The 20,513-nt window shown below is 40.9% G+C and overlaps 1 protein-coding gene across 1 annotated transcript in view; it reads left to right on the top strand.

Annotated features, from left to right (window-relative positions):
- LOC118787645 (transient receptor potential cation channel subfamily M member 7-like) overlaps nt 1–20,513 on the top strand; it is a 39,120-nt gene that overhangs the window by 824 nt on the left and 17,783 nt on the right. Inside the window, exons 2-10 of the mRNA XM_036543177.1 lie at nt 11,058–11,137; nt 13,192–13,230; nt 13,936–14,134; nt 15,101–15,314; nt 15,897–16,021; nt 16,637–16,808; nt 17,961–18,135; nt 18,393–18,516; nt 18,902–18,974. Coding sequence (XP_036399070.1) covers nt 11,058–11,137; nt 13,192–13,230; nt 13,936–14,134; nt 15,101–15,314; nt 15,897–16,021; nt 16,637–16,808; nt 17,961–18,135; nt 18,393–18,516; nt 18,902–18,974 — 1,201 coding nt within the window. The remainder of the gene's footprint in view (nt 1–11,057; nt 11,138–13,191; nt 13,231–13,935; nt 14,135–15,100; nt 15,315–15,896; nt 16,022–16,636; nt 16,809–17,960; nt 18,136–18,392; nt 18,517–18,901; nt 18,975–20,513) is intronic.

The raw sequence follows: 20,513 nt of genomic DNA, 5'->3' as shown, positions 1-20,513 counted from the left end.
GTGACCTTCTGTCGGAGTGGTCTGTCTTAGACTGCAATTAGCTTGCCAACTACTGTCATTGTGTGGTCTGTGGATAGGTTACCAGCACTTGAGCATTTAGATTGAAGTTCTTTGAATTTATTGGTCGTTAGCTACTAGGCAAGTTGGCTAGCTTCCTTGCCACCCTCTGTGCTATTTCAGGTGTCGCGGGTTTCGATTTTCAGATAGAATTGGTTGTAGGTTGCCAGTTAGCGAGCTGGTTAAAATGAAACAAAATATTTTGCTACTCAGCGAAAGAAATAAACATCCAACGATCTGAAAACAATGTATCTAGCTGGATATCATTTTTGTTACTAGCAGGCATTAGTCATACGCCAGTACATCTCGCCGTCACACTTGTCGCTAGCCAGCATTATGTGCTAGTGATCCTTGCCAGCGTAACTGCTTGTATGAAATATTATATACATGGGAACTGCAGTGTTTGCATGCATCATGTAAAATAAACATAATGCATAGATTATATGAACTGTGGTATGAGGCAATGAGACGGTGAGATGACCCGCACAAGTGTGATTCTAATGTCATGTGGCTAGCTAGGTCACTAGCTAGCTCATTAATTTACGGTGTCTAAAAGAATAGTGACTGCTGGGCTAGCTAACACTCAATGGCACCTCTGGGGTGCAGAGGTAATTGGCTTCAAATGCTGCCTGCCTTCTTGAGGCTACGATAGTTAAACCCCTCATAATTACAACTAAAAATTACTTTAGCTAGCTGCCTAACGTTAGGCAGCTCTGAATAACTTGCTGTTAAAATAGAGGGCCTTCCATTGTGGGATACAAGTGCTGGTCCGATCCACCTTAGTCCGGTTCATAATCGGAAAAATGAAGGCATACTGTCCCCCGCAGTCTTACAGATACTACCAGAAACATCTGGCAACACAAAACTACTACCAGAAAATTGCTACCTCAAAGTACCACGCATTCCCACAAACCATTACCTCAAACTGCTACCCCAAACTACCACACCGCCACAAAATACTACAGACTACCCCAAATCCTCTGCTGGTAAAACTGGTGAAGATTTATGACTAGAGAAGCTGTATTGCATTTTTTTTGTGTTGCAAAGTATAAGAAATTGGTCACATCAGGTTATTTTATAAGGGAATATCCATTGTGAAATGTTAAAAAATGTACCTGGATGAACCTGTTTATAGTTTTATGAGTCTTTTTATGATTAAAGTACTGTTTGCTGTCAGTGATAAGACAACAGTGAGAAACTTTGTTAATACTGTTGTCTTATGTAATTGTCATTTTATATGTGTAGTCTCATTGTGAAATATATATATTATACAGCTGTAATTGATAGAAACCATTGCGCAATCATTACATGCATGCAGGGAACAGTGTGTTCCCATGTGAGGCATCAAATATTATATGAACAGGTGACTGATTATAAAATAGGCCTTTGTTTATGTTAATAATCTTCCTAAAGCCTAGACACCTGTAACATCTCACACTCACCTTTAATGATATATGTCTGAATAGTCCTCTAACCTCTATGTGCAAAAAAGATTAGAGGAATCAATGTAGTCTTGCAGAAAGCAGAATGTCCTCAAGTTTGAATGTGAAATTTTCAAAAAGGTGGCTTCCACCACTTTTCCCTTTTAACTTCAGAGACAGCTGAATCCATAGTGGTGTGTAGATGTTGCAAAGTCTTATTTTCTTCATGCGATATGATTGAGACAGAGATTTTTTTAGTACTCATGCATCACACAGGGGTGAAGGAACAAGGTGTGAAAGATGCAGTGTGGATTATGGAGTCTTTCATCAGTCTTTGTTGTTCTCGTGTCTAGTTAACATGAAGCTTAGACTCTCTTGTTCTCATCTCTCTAGGTATGTCACCACCAAAGTGCGTATGGAATGTGGGATTCATGTCTGGTGGTTTGGGGTAATCAAGGGCACGTTTTGAGGTAGCATGTAGTAGTTTGTGGTAGTGTGTGACAATTATTAGGACCAGCCCCTGGTTGAGAACCATGCAGAGTTGGTCACTTGCCGGGCCACATCCAGAATGGTTTGGTGTTGGCTCACCAGTTTGGTGCAGTGAAATGCATAACCCTTGCTAGCATGTTAGTTAGCATGTTTTGAGTTGATAAAATGACTATATATCAGACAAAGAATGATCCTGTTTGGCTTTAATTTTACAAGTTAAAAAAGCACTAGCTGTTTAGTAAGCTAATATTATTTTGCATCAACAAATATCCAGTAACCAGTTTGCTATGGAAGTGTAGCTCTGTCAAATTGTTGGTCACAATAGGAGCTGTCTAAGTCTTACAGATAATGTTCTAAGATAGTGTATTTTGTTTGGCTAACTGCATAAACATCTGATGAACTTTTACTCCAATTACCATGTTTAGGACAAGATTTTCTAATTTGCAGTAATAAGAACAGAACGTGACTGTGCTTTATTGAGTCTGTGGTGTATCACTCACCATTTCCTCACTCCAGAAGTTGTCTCTCCAAGGTGCCAATGAATATGAAAGCAGTTCAGACCAAAGAGTTTGGCTACTGGATTAGCTCCAAACCTGTGTTCAGAAGCTTTTGGTCAGAGTGTAAAAATGGTTAAAATCCAAGCTTAACTAGTGGCTTTGAATTTGAATGAACGTATCACGGTGCAATCCAGCGCGGATTAGAATGTTTTAGATTACTTGGTTGAAAGGGTTTCTGGAAATACAATATCCTCTTTAGATGTACAAATGCCATTTGCGCCTGCTTTGTTTAAAAAATATCTTAAAATAACAGGGGATTTGACAGGTAACTCGAGGCTTCTTTAGGTACTCGGAAATTTCATATGTTCCTTAGCGGCATTTCATAATTTCACAGAGGATTTGTACTCTCTTGGCTGTGAATTTATTGCATATTATCCATATGAAGTAAATACATTTTACAGCAGCTGCAGGAATTGCCCTCCTTCAAAAAAAAAAATATATATATATATCACCGTGTTGTGTTCTCAGTACCACTGTTTACTGCTGTGGGTATCTAGCTGCAATTACAGTACTTAGACCCAACAGTGGTTCCTCCTTGAAGTGCTCAGATTCTGTAGCAGATCTTATCAGTTGCCAAAGGGTTCATGTTGCATGTCCTGCAGGGAACTTTCCCATGAATGGCTCCACATAACCGATTGCGGTGGATTTGTCTGCTGAGTGAGAGCTCTGTAACCAGGTCTCCTTTGAGTAAGGCCTATTCAGTAGGTTGTAAAGCTCTCTGAAAAAATGAGTTCTGGACAAAGAAATGTTGATGTGTGTTTCATTTATATGTGTGTATTATGTCTCCTGTGAGATTTGAACTAGTTAAATTTGTATCTGCATTACAATACACAGCTGGTTTGTAGTGTGAAATATCTTTGTAGCAATACTAGGTGCTGTAATATTTAGCCTAGAAAAAAAATGTACTGTAGACTTGTATGTGCATTGCTGTCACTTTGAACCCTGTCCTATTAAGGTTCTTGGTGACAACTTGAGACTTGCTGTGTCATCGGTTTTAAGCAGAATTGTTCACAACAATTCAGAACCATCGCTGACCTGTGCCACACTGTCTCATACAAAATAAGGCTACAGAGTTCTGAAAGCACATGTAATGGCCTTTCATGCTGTAGTGCAAAACCCTTCAAAGTGCCTTGCAACGCTATAATGTAATTGGTGATTTATTGGCCTAACTCAGTGTTGACAAAATCTGGTTAAAGCAACCAACTGTGTCACTAAAAAAACTTGGTCAGTGACATATTTTGGGCAATACATCCAGCTCTAGCAATGTTTTATGAATAATGTACTTTAGTTATTAATTATCCTACCTCTCATCTGATTGAAATAATATCTTTAAAGTTGCTGCTTTGTGTAGTGGGAAGTTAAATTTAGCAATAGCTGCCTATAGCTGTATCTGCCCACTGAGCAATGGCTACCCATAGCCATACATTTGAGGGTGGCTGTTGACTGTTGATCTGTGTATCTTTTTCACAGCATCATTCCTGAAGGCAAAAAAAAAAAAAAACTGCTAGTGTACTGTGTATGTGTTGATCGCACAGAGACCTTTCAAGGTTTAAAATGTATCATTTGAACATTTCCATAAAATATGACATCATAAAAACTTTTGATGTTTCAACAGACACGTCCCATTTTAGGTAAAAAATTTAGCACCCAATTGATCTACCTAGGCCGAGTTACCAAAAAAAGACCAAAGCAGTTTCAAACAGTAGTGGTCTGGACCTTTTTGCAAGTAGGTGTGTTATGCATATTTGTCCAGTCCTCCACACCCTGTGAGTGAAATGTTCTCTCCAACTCCACTTGTAACCTATGGGGCTTGAAGTGATGTCCCGCAACGCACTCCCCCTTCCTGCATCCGTTTCTGGTTTATTTGAAAACAACCCTTTTTTTTTGGTACTTTCCATCTACACCGTGCTATAAAAATCATACGGGTGTTTTTGTCCCTGAACCACCTTTGTGCTGAAAGTAAAACAGGGAAATTTGTTTGTTTGTAATTTATCTGGAGCATTTCTTCCATGAAAATTTGATTTGGTCTTATTAAAAAGGATAACAGCTGTAGCTCGAGGAAGACAGTTATGTTATGACCGTCTATTGAATACTGCAATGAAATGAAGAGAGTAGAAATGACTAATTTAAGTAATATCTACAGTTTTTAAAGTAGATAGTGATAAAAAAAATTACCCGTGATTGTTTTTTTTTTTTTCATTTTTTGTTGTTTTTGTTTTGTTTTGTTTTGTTTTGTTTTATTTTGCTTAATCGGGTCTGAATTATTTTCAACCTGTTAATTTGTTAACCAAATGTGTTTCAACTCCTCAACGGTATAAAGCATTGGAAAGGACAGTAGAGGGGTCATTCGGAACTCGGACACTTCTGAAAGTGTGCTGTACATGTAATCTCTGAAGCAAAAATTGTACTCTTAGGCTAATCATAGTTGAGAAATGAGTCACAGTGGCCCCATTTCAGGTCTAAATGCAGCAAATTGCTTGGTTTACAGTATGTATTTCACCTGTTCATCATATTTATTTATTTTTTTCTCAACATAGTTATTTAAATATTAGTGCAATTTGAAAGTTGAATTTACAGTTTCTATATAATTGTTTGTTTTATATTTAAATACAGCTAGCCAGTGTAGGGGCTGCCAAGCTAATAAAGCAAGCTGTCAGTTTGCAGTGTTTCCACTTTTGCACTATCGAATGTCCTGAATAGATTTCTGTATTGTCATATCATATTTATAGACCTATTTATATTATTCATGCTGTGAATAACATATTTTACTTTTTTCTTTCTCTTATAGTCAGATTAGAGGAAAATTAGAAAAAGGACAAAAATGACAGCAGAGTGGAGAGACAGGTGAGGTTGGCAGGTGAGCTTCAGACAAAACTCAGGTTGGCCGTTGCTGGTGTCTGTCTTTCAGCAACGTGGGATATACACCTGAATTGTAATCAATGAATGAACTAAGTGTAACCCCGAAAGCTGTATAAGAGCATCTTGTTACAGGTGATTTGCATTGAGTCACCCCAAAACAATTAACTCCATAAATATGTTTTCAATCAAAAGGGAAATCAAGGAAATAATAATAATCATCATCATAAAGGAGTTTACCTCTTCATCTCCCCAGGGGTACTATTTCCTCCCGCTAATGTGTCCTATTTACATCAAAGGGATGAAATGTCACAAAGGGGAACAAATGGGAAATTATGCGGAAGTGATTTTTTTTTTTTTAATGCTGCTGCGCAAAAAGCTCTTGCGGTGAGTGGTTAAAAAGCACTTGTTAAGAATTAATCAGGGTTGTTTCGTGTCTGGGCACCGGTAAATGTGTTCCAGAACGTCCGCTGCTGGCCGTCATGGCAGCTGCTGTTTACCGGCTACAGTGATCTCTAAGACCCATCACATGTTTCAGCTTGTCACAGCTGCTGGTGTGTTACAGTGCGCTGAGGGAAAAATCAGAATTCAGGTTCACAGCTGTCAGAAAGAGATGTTAAAATGAATATGTAAGAATTTTAAAAATGCTTGCATAACATTTATGTCATTAAAAAAACTGGTCCAAGAGACAAATCTGAACGGCTGGAGTGCAGTGTTTGTGCACCGTGAGACGTATTTTCTACGCATATTTTAGTGCGGTTCTGCTTTTGTACTAGCAGTTTCATTACTTCAGAGTTGTTTGAGGTAAGGAACTTGAGGTCAGTGAACCAGCAACCTTGAGCCAGGCTTTTAGCGAATCCAGGCAGTGACCTCCTATAGTAATATAATATTACCTTTCCAGCTCCTGACAGGTTGTGGCTGGCCCACTTCCAGTTATATATTGATGTGTGGAGGTGCCATATCGTAAACCCTTTGGAATTCATGGACTTGGTCCTATGGGAAGTATTTCATGCTAGAATGATGTGTGAAAATGCTCTGTGGATGGTCAGGAAACGTCCAGTTCGGTTTGTTCTTATTTTAGTGAATGGCGCACTTCAGTCCTTCCGCTCCGGGGGGTTTCCGTTGTCACTGAGGCTGAGAGAGCAACGCATTGCCCAGGGCTGAGCGCTCATTCTCACCCAGCTGCCTGCATCAGTGATGTCTGTGTGTATGTGGCGCGTGTAGGCGCACTGATGTAGCAGGAATTGTGACATTGTGAATGCATCACTGCGTTTTTGTCGTGCGTCTCACGGTAGGGATTTTTTTTTTTTTTTTTTTTTTTGATCAGATGATACTGAATGAAAGCCCTCACTTCGGCTCAGAATCAATATAATTGTAATGTACATTGTCTTTAAGTTGCACCAGTGGAGTTCAACGGAATCCTGGGGCCAGTTTTGTCTGAATTGATTTGTTTGTTTTGTTTTGTTTTCTTTGTGGTGTTAATGTTAGTTCATCAACCAGCAAACTCATGATGATTTGTAATGAACCAGTAAAAGTACTTTATTCAAAGTTAAGAACTAGACATCATATTTAGATTGGTTAGTATTCATGATTAAGACTTTATACGTCTTAACGACTACGTTAAGAGTGGTTTCACTTTATAGGATTATCGTATACAGGCAGAACCTGTTTTATTGTTATACTTTGGTTTGTATTTGAAATCAAGCTAATTATTTGGCTGTGAAATCATTCACTAGTTTGTTAATGAAAATGTAATCAGTCAAATTCAGCTTATTGAGTATCTTTGTCTTCATAAACATACATTTCTGGTGCTCTACATACAGTTGTGCGAGTCAGTGCAGGGTAAATTTGTATGAGCGCAGATAATGAAGTCATTGAAGGACACTTCAAGTTCGAAGCAGGTTAAGATTGCAGTGTGAAAGAACGTGCCATGCTGAACGTGACATGAAAATGGGCAGCACTTATAAGGTTGAACCGTGTTCTCGGGGTAAGAAAGCTGGTGGTAGATCACATTGTGGTCCCGTGACTCATCACATGGCTCCAAGTTAAGTGGGTTCAGAATTAAGCTAAAATAACACTGAATTAAACAGAAAAGAAAACCCTGGTGCAGATCGGGTTCCTGGTACCAAGCTGTTGTCTTTAAATCACGGAAAATTATGGGTAAGGGATGGAAACTTCTAGGAAAGTGTGAATTTCCACTGAGCACCAAGACCAAGGAGTACACAGGTACTATAACAACATTTCATTCTCCATGTGATGTGTAAGTGATAAAACCATATCGGACTAAAGTTTCACCATCTGTTGCGAAGTCTTCTGCATTCTGAAAGAACCACCATTGAAATATTTTCTGTACTTCATGGACATCCAATGACAGAATTCAGTCCCCTCACTTTGTGGATTTGCCTTTAATTTGAACAGCCAGAGAAACTACAACTTTTGTATGTTACGGGCACAACACATATACATTTAAGCATGGACAAAAGGTATTTTTATAAATAACAAGAAAAACCACTGTTCCTTAATTTTTTTTTATCCATCTTGAAAGCCAAGCCTACAGGCAAGAGGGTTGAATTCCATAGATAGTCATAAAAATTACCAAGCTGTGCTGAACCAATGAAAATTCTTGTTTGGCTGCATTAAAAATAATATTTGAGGTTTTATTTATCACCTGATCTTTGCAATCCTACCCTCAGTTAACTCCAAAACTTACATCGCCGACCAATAATGCATTTTCCCTGACATATTGATCAGGAGTCAGAAATGGATACAGCACTCCTCTAGTTCTGCCATTTCGCTCCTTCAATCTTTGCCCATTTGGGGGATTTAAAAAGGGGGGCTTGGCAATGCACCAGCTGTAAGAAGGACCACCTACTTCAGTGAAACACGTCTGAAATACTACCATTCCTGTTTATCACACTGGTGAAAAAAAGAAGTGTGTGAATTGGCCTGCCAGATCTTATCTGAGCTGTAATAACATAAGGTGGGAAGAAAAAGTGAGCAAGGTTAATTATTTCTGCAGGGCTTCACAGTCTAGCGGCATGTGGTATTGCGTAGAGCCATGGTGGGAAAGTGGTTTAAGCAGGCCTGCTGAAGTCTGGACAGCAGCATAATTGAGTCGTTTCAGTGTGTGTTAAAAGCATGCATGAATGCCTACTCCCAGGGCTGATTAGGCAAGATGAACTGATCAACAAGTGGTGCAGGAGTAGGAAGTGTGTTTTCATTGCAGCACAGAGTGAAATTCAGCCCTTTGTCGTTGCACAAGTTAGCACATGCACAGCGTGAGGTTAGGGCATTGCTTTGCTTTGCATCCTGAGATTTCATCAGAATACATTCGAGGCACAGGTTTATCATGCAAAATACAGTGGCAGCTTTACTCACAGCGCAGTATGGGATGCCCACACCATGATAATAAGGCTTAAGGTGTTTTCCTATTGGATGTTGGCTTGCTGCTGTTTGAATGGTAGGATTCTGGTGCGCAGACAACATGTAGATCTTTAACTACAGTGACTATTTACACATTTTGATGAAGATGTGGGTGATACAACAGTCTGCAATGCTGTCAATTTATTCCAATAAATTATTAATTATGTGTTTGTAATACCATTGTTCTGTAAGTGCTGTTGTTCCTGTGGCTGCATTACTTAGGACTTTTCCTGTGGATAAGAGAATTTGCCAAGCGACGAAATGGAAATGTGAATGTGTCAATTATTCAAAAACACTTCTCATCGTTTCCCCACATTTTTCTGTAGCTGTGGTGTACTGCCAGGAGAAGATGCATTTCTTGGTCCCACAAGTCTTCACGTTGCTATTCTGACAGGAAGTGTGTAGCTGTGAGCAGTTCAGCAGCATCAGGACCATGCTGAACATGTGGGGATGCTGTACGTGCACATGGTGTACAGTACAGTGCAGGCAGAGCTTCACACAAAATATCTGTCTTAACACTTCCATGTGCACAAGATGAGACACCATAAACTCTTGCAGCATCAAAAAGGATAATTAACTGTAACTGTTTTGTCAGGGCTCGGTTAGAGCTTGTTTGACAAATATGCTCTTGTATTAAGGAGAAACTGCAGGGACAGTGATATAACACCAAAAGGAAAATGCTGTTTTTTGGCAGAGGCTTGCAGGCTTGACATTTTTGTTGCCTGACATTTGCAGGTGCCATGGTTACGTGCCAGCCAGGGAGTACTGTCTCGGTCTTAACTCTTGCTTAGCAGACCTGCTTGAATGAAGCGGCTTTAGAAAAGAGTGTATTGTATTTCGACCTCATCTTTTGCTATGTAAAGCTTAAAATGAGTCAGTATGCGGCATAGTGGTTAATTAATTGTCCACAGTTCTGTCCCGAATAAACACATGATGAGCTGTATTAGGGTCTCCCAACAGTAGGCTTCAGGTGGGCTTTGGATTCAAAACGTTTTTCCAGACGTTATCCAAAGACCTCTCAAATGATGGTGCTAGACTTTGCAGAGAGTTTGGTGTGATGATTGTAATGAGACTGCATACCACAGGTGTGGTATCTATGGTATATATCACTGGCCTTGCCACGCAGCCTCTTTCAGCTATTGTTTTGCCCTTCTCTGCTGCTCTGTTCATGGTCTCTTAGAAACATTTGTCAAGCCCAAATTGCTGACTACTCAGCAACTACTTACAAATTCGCCAGCATACGAATACAGTGGAAAAGCTGAAGCATTTTTGGGGCGATTTGCTCATCTTTTCACCGAATAAGGGTTTTTGGAAATACAATTTAGAGCAAAGTATAGACTAAGCAACTTAGGGCATCGTGCACAGAGCTGAATGATATAGATCAAGGCGAAATCTCTTGGATGGTGTAGGAGATGCCTGAAGAACTCTTGTTATGTTCCTGTACTCTGCCTTGTTACATAGCGATGAAGAAGATGAGCTTGAGGTAATGTTGTGACAGGGTGTATTGAACTGTGTTTACTCACTCTAGAATGGTTTGCCTTTCATTTAACAAAAAAGTAAGTTGAAGTTAGTTCAGTTTTCATCAATGGACATGTTTTAATGTTTTTACTCAATCTTTTTTTTTTTTAGTAAACAGGGTGAGATGTGTATTCATGTGGAAGTCATTAATGATATACCCTTTTGCTCTGTAGTATCATTTGATACTGTGAGGTTGATGGAATTCAGGTACTTTTAGCTCTGTGGAATGCAGGTTTATGTCCAAATCTTTTCTAAGGAGCCCTATAAAATTTATCAGAAGAACAAATGGGCTTTAGGGCTTGAACATTAATTAAAAGTTCTTCAGAGTCAAAACTTTTTTTTTTGCTTGTTTATAGTATCTTGCTTCTGCAATTTGTGACTGATCGAATCTGTGCCTGTGAACTGCTTCTATTAGCCTAGCTGTGCAAATACAAAGGATTTGCTCTGATTACAGATATTTGTTTATTAAGCTGCTTGCTGATCCTTTAGGATTTTTAAATAAATCCAGGATTAGTAGGTCACTTGGACCCCCTCGTCATTTCAGTTAATTTAGGATTCATCAGACTAGAGTGGGTACTCTGCCTCAGTACAGACAAAATGTGCTAGCTGTAGATCAAGGACTGGAGGGGCCTTGTTTTATTCACTTGTTAAATATATTTCAGGACACTCTCTTTAGACCAAGTTCTATCCTGTAGAGATACTCTGTGAGTAATGATCTTCTCTTTTTTTTTAACAGTCCCAGAAATCCTGGATAGAAAGCACTTTCACCAAGAGGGAATGTGTGTACATACTTCCAGTTTCGAAAGATCCCCACAGGTATGTGTTTTTGCCCTTGTCTGTCTTGCAGTCAGAGACCAGTAATGACTGTAAAGTTGTTCTGTTGCACAGCTTGAATGTGAAATTCATGATTTATGTAATGTTATGGTCTGCTCAAGTGTAAGGTACAGTAAGTCAATATTAGTGTTCTGAAATGCTGTTTTCAGGCCTACTTGAAGGAAAAGTCAAACCCCTACATAAAATCTGAAAAACTGGAGTGCACCGAAAGCATGTGGCTAATGAATGCCATGGTCTCTGTGCTGAAATGTAATGTTTAAAAGGGTTGACACAGTTCAGAATTAGTTTTCCACTTCAGCGAGCTTTAAAATGATGCTTTTTTTACTGGAATTCCTACTGCTGGATACTCTGGAGTGTGTGATTGCCTATACACTCATGCTCAAGATTTTTTTTTATCCATCCTTATCCCAGCAAAACCAGCGAGTGTATCCACACATAAACTGTTTTTGAAATACTATACACAAGAAAAAAGGTGTGGAATGGTTTGTGCATTGTGTGGGCCAAGCTGCATATCACTGGTAGACAGCAGAAGAGCACCCTTGCTCCATTTTCACCAGATTACATGTGTAGCGAGACAATACGTTTGGAGAAATAACGCATCTCTGTGCAATTCAGAATAAGAGGTATAATGTTTGCAGCTTAATGAACCCAACAGCAGCGAAGCAGCACTATAATATGCATGAGCTATTCTTAGTGATCCACTTATATAATTTAGTCGTGACTGTTAATGCTGCATTGCAGACAGTGCTTGCTGAAGCAGACTCTGCTCCATTCTGTCCTGCCATGTTTAATAAGTGTTTCACGTGCCATCTTCACATTAATAAAAAACCTCCCCCTCTCTCTGACGAGAGGGGCATCATTTGCTGTGCGGGCTTCCGTTGTTAGCGGCCATGATGGCTGTCACCTTTGGTTATTCTTCAAAAGCTGCTATTTCTGTATGTTTTTTTTTTTTTTTCTTCTTTTTTTTTTTAAATTTACTGTCTTACATGCTTACTCAGCTTCTGAACTCCATGTAATTTCACTTTTTTTTCAGCAGAAAAGGTTAAGCCTACTTTGCGTATCAGATATGTTCTCATTGCATGACCACATGACAAGGGAGTGTTGCAGAACAACATAATTAAATGATACAGCTATCCAGTGACTTAAACACAGGGTGCTTAATTATGTGTGATTGTGGTCTTCCTTAATTTAAGGTTGGAGATACCAATGAAGAAGCCTTAAGGCCTGTTTACCCAGCGCCAGCTTGAAAATGACACTGATAAATAGTAGGCTAGAATTCTAGTTCTTAAACACTAATGTTTGAAAATCTTGCAGAATTTGGTAATTATTTGTCCCAAGTGTTTGTGATGCAAATAGCCTAAAACGGTGTCACTTCTGCTCTGGTCAGATATGGCCATAGTGTCAGTGGACCTTGTTTGTTATGAGCAAATTGGTTTGCAAGGTGGTCTGTTAGGTGTTAACTGGCCTTAACGTTGGCATACACTTTGTGTGATGAAGTTACTTTGTGTATGAATGTGAAGATAGTTTTGTTATACATAATGCAAGTGAAAAACCATGCTGGAAAAGCTGTTTTAGCATCCCTGTTAAAAGAAGATCTCTCTGGGGGGGGGGGGGGGGTTTGCTAACCCTTATTGCCTCTAATTGTTGAAAAAATCCCCCAGATATTTTATTTTTAGTTTTCAGAATGGGAATATGTTGAGTATTTTTGTTGGCAGAAGGGAATTATCGTACAATCCTTCACAGCTATACATTCAGATTTCTGTGGAGACATTCACATTCATTGGAATCCTACCATGTTGTCTTTAATTATATGGTTTGTAAGTAAAAATGAGCTTGTCACAAACACTTCATATTGTGAAAACAGAATCTAAATTTAAGGTGCATGTAGTTAACAAGTCAACAGAAACTAAAGTAGAAAGTGTGTGGGTAAGTAAACTTCTAGCCAGCTTTGTTGAGCTCCTAATTCTACCACAGAAGTACTGTACTGTTTTCATTTATAGTTCCACATAACAAGGGATTGTAATTTCTCTTTGCAGATGCCTTCCAGGATGTCAAATTTGCCAGCAGCTGGTGCGGTAAGTTTTTATTTTTTTTTCCCCGGATCACCCAGGAGGAAAACTTTTTTCTCCAGCCTCCCGTAGGGATACAAGACATTTTACAGACCATAATAGTGCTCCCATTACTCTCACTATGATACATTTTCCCCTTTTCTATACTGGAAAGCAGGGTGAAAGAAAGCAAACATTTTTGCATAGAGTGCTAAGACTGTGAATTCAGTGTCCCTGTCCCTTTTTCAACATTGAAGTGGCCAGTAGAATGAGGTCAGCGTCACCGCTGGATCATTTAGGGTGTCAGCAACATTTTCCCGATGTGGTTTGCAACACTTGAAGAACCTGGTGCACAGAACTTGTACACCACCCCTCCACAGGAAGTAATCCGTTTTCCAGGCTTTGTGTATCAGGATGCATTACACTCTGGAGTGTTACCTTGAGGGCATGAGATTTTCTGCTCGGGGTCGCAGCATTCTTGGCGAGCACGTTTTTAAAAGGGGTGTGAGAAAATCCTCCTCTTCCGAATTGGTTTGGAACCAACAGGGACGTGCAAGCTAGACCTGAGACACGTTGACCGGCCGCTTGGGAGTGGCGGCCAGAGGAGCCGAGGCAGAAGGTCGGCTTCGGCCCTCTCCCCCTGCAGCTCTCAGAGCTAAACCCCCCCCCCCCCCCCCCCCCCCCGCCTGCTCCGAGCGGCAGCCCTGACTCACCGCCTGTTTGTGTTGGCAGGTGCTGCTGCGGGCGGCTGGTCCGGCAGCACGCTGGCTTCACCGCCAGCCTGGCCATGAAGTACTCGGATGTGAAGTTGGGTGAGAATGAGATGCCCGAGCTGGAGGAGTGGTCGGTGGAAAAGCACACGGAGGAGAACCCCACGGATGCGTACGGTATCATCAACTTTCAGGGAGGATCCCATTCCTACAGAGCCAAGGTGTGCGGAACGCTGCGAAAAACCCACCCTTCCTCTGGCACTGCTGCTGTGCTGGACACATGTGACGTGGGAGTGTTGAGTGTTGGGTGTCTCAGTACTGAACCATGTACGGCCTTGAATAACTGCAAAGGTGTTTTCTTTGCAGAATCTTCCCAGCATTTAAAGCTTCTTCAGACTCAGTTCTCATTGTTTCTTCTTTAGTGTAATTGTACTAAAATGTATGAAAACGCATCACATTGTAGTTGTCCATAAAAGCAATTAAAACAGCCCAATATCTAGGTGTCAGACATCTTTAAAAAAACCTAAAATTAGTTCCTTTCTGTCCATCCACACACATTTTAGTATCATGACAGAAGTTTCCATTTAGCAAAACTTAAGCCAGCTAACATTTCTTGATGCATTGTGGCAGTGTGATACTGATACTTTACTATTTGTCAGAAAGAACTTTGTCACACATGCTTTGTTGTAGTTAATTTCAGCTATTAAAAATCAAGCTCTCAGACCTCTTCACTTTGACAGAATTTACACTTTGTTCATGCTGGCCAGTCAGAATGTGAATGGAGAGTGTTTTTTTTAGGTTTAAAACTGGCAATGTTAGAACGAATCAAGTGAATGGATTGTATGGAATTTTTTACCACTTTTAATCATTAATAGTCCTTGACCTAGACCAACATAAGCTTAACATGAAGGCTATAAAAACAACACTAAGCATCATAAAGAATAACCCATTCAGCCTTTTTAGCTGTATTTGACTGAATAAAAGGCAACCACATTTTGGCACATTTAGTGTGTGAATAAAGTGATTCATTTGTAAATATAGAGACACACATGGCATTTCAGTTAGATAGACAATTTGGATTTTTTTCTTTTTTTTTTTTTTAATAAAGTCAACAATGATGGTGACTGTTACGGTGATGGTGAGTTGTGCTGTAATCTCACCGGCCTTCTCCCTATCCTTTACGGCAGTATGTGCGACTGTCCTACGACTCCAAACCCGAAATGATTCTTCGCCTTATGCTCAAAGAGTGGCAGATGGAGCTTCCAAAGATCGTCATCTCTGTCCACGGTGGGATCCAGAACTTCGACCTTCACCCCCGCATCAAGCAGGTGGTGGGGAAGGGGCTGATAAAGGCCGCGCTGACCACCGGCGCCTGGATCCTGACCGGAGGGGTCAACACAGGCAAGAATGAGCACTAAAGAGGGCCACAAAGCAGCCCCATTTTTACTGCTGAAACGCTGAACTATAGGAGACTCTCATTGTACAGAGCTGTCTGTGTCTGGCACTCTCAGCAGAGGTCTGCTCTTTGTGCCCTGTAATACAGAATCTCTGGGTGCAGGGGCTCAATGATAGTTGTTTTGAGAGCTTACTCAGTGGGTCAATTAACCCAGCTGGTGTTTATGTCTAATTACTGATTATTATGGCTTATACTCGTTGTCCAGACAGTGGAGCAGCCAAAACCCTGTTGACTTTCGTGATATCATCAGGGGCAGCATTTCATAAATCCTATTTGGAAATGACTGCTTTTATTGCTACTCATCACTCAATAACTTTGCCTATATTATGTCATAAAGAAAGAAAAAGATGGCTGATATTTTCACCATGAATTATTAATGACTCTTAAAATATCCTTCTGGCTGATAGGAATGGTGCAGAATTGTTCTGAGTGTCTAAATCCCCCCATGGCATTTGTAAGAGTTTAAGGATGGTAATGTAAATCCATTTACATTATATATTTAATTTATTTGTGCTTTTTTTTTCCAGGTGTAGCAAAACATGTCGGTGATGCTCTCAAAGAGCACTCTTCCAGATCCTCCCGGAAAATTTGCACTATTGGAATAGCTCCATGGGGAGTTATCGAAAACAGGAACGACCTCATCGGAAGAGATGTGAGAGATGCTTTCCTAATGAGTGACTTGATGCTGACAGGCCTGTCTGCTCTCTAAGAAAGTTTCAAAATTCATTACCGACTGGTTATCTGTTTTTGAAGTAAAATTCTGGCAGCATTGTAATATTTGTTCCCTCATTTTTTTGCTTAAAACCATTGATCTTCAGTGTCTGCACAAACATTTCTGTTGTAGTCAGTTCACATTTGTTCTTTGCTCTAAGTTGGTGTTGATATGTAAATTCAGAGAGACAGATTTCCCATTTCAGGACAATGAAAGCTTTTCTAATATCTTAAAGTAGAGTAAATACATTTCATGGAGATACACAGCATAAAAAGTGCTGAAAGTGGATTTTCAGTATGGCTCATGAATAAATATCTTTCTTTAAATATCTTTTCTTTGAGAACTGACATAAAGCGTAGCCACATCAGACAGATTTTTATTTGACAGAGAATCTGTCTTTATTAATAATCAGCTTATTATAGTGTTTTCCTCCGTCTGTGTAAGGATTTGTATTTCAGACCCATTTGAAATTGCGCGCATGGATGTGATTGTGCTGGCATTATGAAATTGGGACTTGTTTTTTGTGACTGACAGTGAGCGTGTGTCTGCTCGCAGGTGGTTGCCCCCTACCAGACGCTGCTGAACCCTCTGAGCAAGCTGAACGTGCTGAACAACCTGCATTCGCACTTCATCCTGGTGGATGATGGGACGGTGGGGAAGTACGGGGCCGAGGTCAAGCTGCGGCGGGAGCTGGAGAAGCACATTAACCTGCAGAGGATTCACGCCAGTAAGCCGCCGCTCATAGCCAATCACTGCAGCCTCCCATCAGCCCCTTGGTGTCTTAGCCCTGCCTATATGTTGTTTGGAGATGGCTTGTGTATGGGTCCAGTCCAGTTTTAGTGGTAGTTTCACATTTCCCATGCCACATGGTCTTTGAAAGCACTTGAATCTGGAAAGTCATGTAAAAACTCACTGAACCTCCAGCTCCCAGGGTCCTTTGAAAGTCATGAAAAATTTTGTCTCAAAGAAAACAATGTAAATCCTTACATTTTCTTTTAAAGCAAGTGGAATACATATTTTTGCTGACTCGTTAGTTTGACATCATTTACTGTGGAGTCTAGCTTTTTGGCTTGTACAGTAAGCCCACTGCCAAGAGTCGTTGGTAGCTGCTGTTCTCTGCCAAGCGTCTGCAAGTGTGCATCACTGCAGAAATAAAACACTCTGAGAGGAATGCATCTCTGAAAATATTTCCCCAAGCTGTCTTGCAAGTTTCCCAAACTTTTGATCAATTGGTCTGTTGCAACAATAAGAAAAAAGGAAGTTCTAAAATGTACATTTAAATTAATTCACCTAAAGTTTGCAGATATAGATACTGTAGAAATATAAATCTGATTTTGGTGGGAACCCTGAGTCTCACTAGATTGTTGTGAAACTTGATAGCGCTGCCAATGACCTTGTTTAACAGGCCAGCTCTCAGTTATATCACTTTATTGGAATTTCCAGCTGTATGTATCTTTAGTGTCATGGCCGCTAAACTTCTCGGTTCTCTCTCCGCTTCCATTTCGTTACGACCTTCTCTCTCAGACTCGCTAGGTCGCAAGGTTCAGGCTCAGTATTCTCAAGTGCACCGTGCATTACAGTGTCTCACTCGCGCAGTCACTGTGGTTTTATAAATTACCCGCTACAGAAAGCAGATTATAGTGCACGTGTGATTGTCATGAAGACCTAAAGCACAAGGTAATTTGAGCGCTTAAAAAGTGTTGACCTCATGCAGAATGAGAGGTTCGCAACATGCAAATAATAATTTTCATTAAGGGCTGAAAAGCGCGGCGGTTACGTCATGGCAGTCGACAAAGCGAAGAAGCCGCAACGTGTGTTTTTGAGTCGGGTGCGGCCGGTCGTAATGCAGGCCCGCGTCTGTCTGTCTGTCCCCCCCCAGGAATCGGGCAGGGGGTGCCGGTGGTGGCGCTGATCTTGGAGGGCGGGCCCAACGTGATTCTCACCGTGCTGGAGTACCTGCAGGAGAGCCCGCCCGTGCCCGTGGTGGTGTGCGAGGGCACCGGCCGCGCCGCCGACATCCTGGCATACGTCCACAAGCAGACCGAGGAAGGAGGGTGAGACGGGTTCCGCGCTGTTCTGCTTAAAACTGTCAATGACGTTTAAAAATGGCCGACGCCGGCGTCAACTCCGCCGGCCTTTTCACTCTGCTGCGCCTCTGGTGGTGGAGTCGGCGAGATTCAATTCAAAAAAGAGCCTCTGCTCTTTCTCAGGAAAATTAAGTATGTGCTATATAATCATGTTTTCATTTGCTTTGTAAGAAGAGAATTTATATTAATTCACATTTATGTGGCTTGTTTTTGGTGTCATCCAGGGGTCTACCTGATGGTGTTGAAGCAGACATCATTGCCACTATTAAAAAAACCTTCAACTTCAGCCACAGCGATGCCATACACCTATTTCAGACACTAATGGAATGCATGAAGAGCAAAGAACTGGTATGCAATTTATAAGAAATAACAACGAATGCAAGCTGCTTCAGCTCAGCCAATGGGTTATTTTAAATTCAACAGAGAATTCAGTTAATTCTGCAAATGAAAGTTCAACAGTGTCTACAGAACATTTGGACAGCAAATATTGGATCGTCCTTTACAGTGCTGATACAATATATAAACATTGGTTTTATTGTCTGACGTGTCATATTCAGTGTTACGGGTGGGGATTGTCAGTTAAAGTGTGAAGAAAATTTGCAAGATTGCAGTTGCCGCAAAGCAAATTTTCATGCTGCTTCCCTTAATGCACTGTGGCCTTCACCGGCCTACCTTTACAGTACCAGAGACCTTAAATATTTGCTTGTTTTCTTTCCTTTTCTGAATGTGACAGATCACTGTCTTTCACATTGGGTCAGAGGATCATCAAGACATTGATGTTGCAATACTGAGAGCGCTGCTAAAAGGTAAATCAAAATCTGACTGCTCACATCCATTCCAGATCTCGCCCCCTTTTCGGAGTGAAATGCAGAAGCCTCGTCTGAGGTTCAGGCTCTGCTTTTTGGGCTTTGGGGTGCAACATGAGAGGGGGCGTCTTTGTTTCATGGATGGTGATTGGAGGCTGTCCCCGCATCATGCTGTGGTTGGGCAGGCAAAAACACAACCTGGAATAGGCAGGCAAGGGGGGTGGGGTTTAGGGAGGGGGAGTCTGTGGAGTTCTGGAACCGTGTTGTATTTTTATGTATTCATTTTTATATATGTATAAAGGATATAGGCAGTGTTTTTGGGAAACTCTTTCCTTTGTGCCAAGTGGATATCCTCAGTGGAATAGCCGCACTCTGCCCAGCCCCGTCACATGTTCTTCCTGTGGGGATTCAGCTATGTGGCAGGAGGGCATCTGGCCAAGCTCAGAGTACAGGGCCCAGTTCTTGACTATGATAAACAGAAATGAATGGAGCCAGATTGCGGCTGTGAGGGGCGGGGGCTGGGGAGAACATTTCCTCGCAGGCATTGCCCCAGATGTTACAGAGGGATTATTTACTAGCGCTGCTGGAATGACTGAAGGCCTGGGCTGGAATCTTATCTCACACGATGCTGCACTGTGTCCCCCTTTATTTTCCTGCAGTTCTCTTTGTACAGCAGGGCTTTGAAAGGAAAGCCCGATAGGTATCCCACCTGTGTTAAGCAAACATCACCTTGTTCTAGTTTTTGTAAAAGTGGTCATGTTTGGGTGTTGTTTTTCTTTCCCCCCTCAGTGTTGAAATGTGGCAATGAGAATGGTGAGGAATGTCTTGCTGGTTTCCCTAGTCTAAGTCATCTCTCTCGCTCTCTTCTCTTTGTCCCTTTGATGAATATGTGGAGAGCAGGTCAGACTCTGAAATCCAAAGACTTTCCTATTCAAGAGCTATTTGTCTTTTTTTTTTTCTCTCAGACAGGTCAAATATGTGTTTTGCAAACCACCATTCAGCATCCCTCTTGTATAACCAGTAAGGCATCCTTTGCCCAGCCCAAAGACCATAAAGAGAAAGTTTCACCTAATGTTTTATCTTAGTTTATGTAGAAACCTTCAATGCTGATTAAAAATATAAATGTGTTTTGTAATGAGAATATTTAGAAGTAATTATTGCTGCCAGAAGTAAGATGTCATGTTGCCCTTGTTTTTGTGTAGACTGGTGCTCTCCCATGTTAAATTGGCAGTGATGTTATTCACGCATTGCTCAGACATTTTCGCACAGACATGTTCTCTCCAGACTTGACACGCATACCATATAAAGCAAAAGCGTATGCTACCAGCAGGCTCATCTTTTAAATCTGAATAAAAGAAACAAGTTCTGACATGTTACGGGGTCCCCGCACACAGCCAATTTGCATGAGGGGGAACAATAGATTGATGTGTGTGTTAACCATTTGCTGTATGTTGCTTCCTGTTGTCTTTGTTTTACAGAAATTTGTAGCAAAACGGTCCTTTGTGCTTAACCCTTAATATCTTTGAATTCACTGTCCGG

The sequence above is a fragment of the Megalops cyprinoides genome, chromosome 13, assembly GCF_013368585.1.
Source record: "Megalops cyprinoides isolate fMegCyp1 chromosome 13, fMegCyp1.pri, whole genome shotgun sequence".
In the NCBI taxonomy this organism is placed as follows: domain Eukaryota; kingdom Metazoa; phylum Chordata; class Actinopteri; order Elopiformes; family Megalopidae; genus Megalops; species Megalops cyprinoides.
This window is presented reverse-complemented; position numbering and strand designations above follow the sequence as displayed.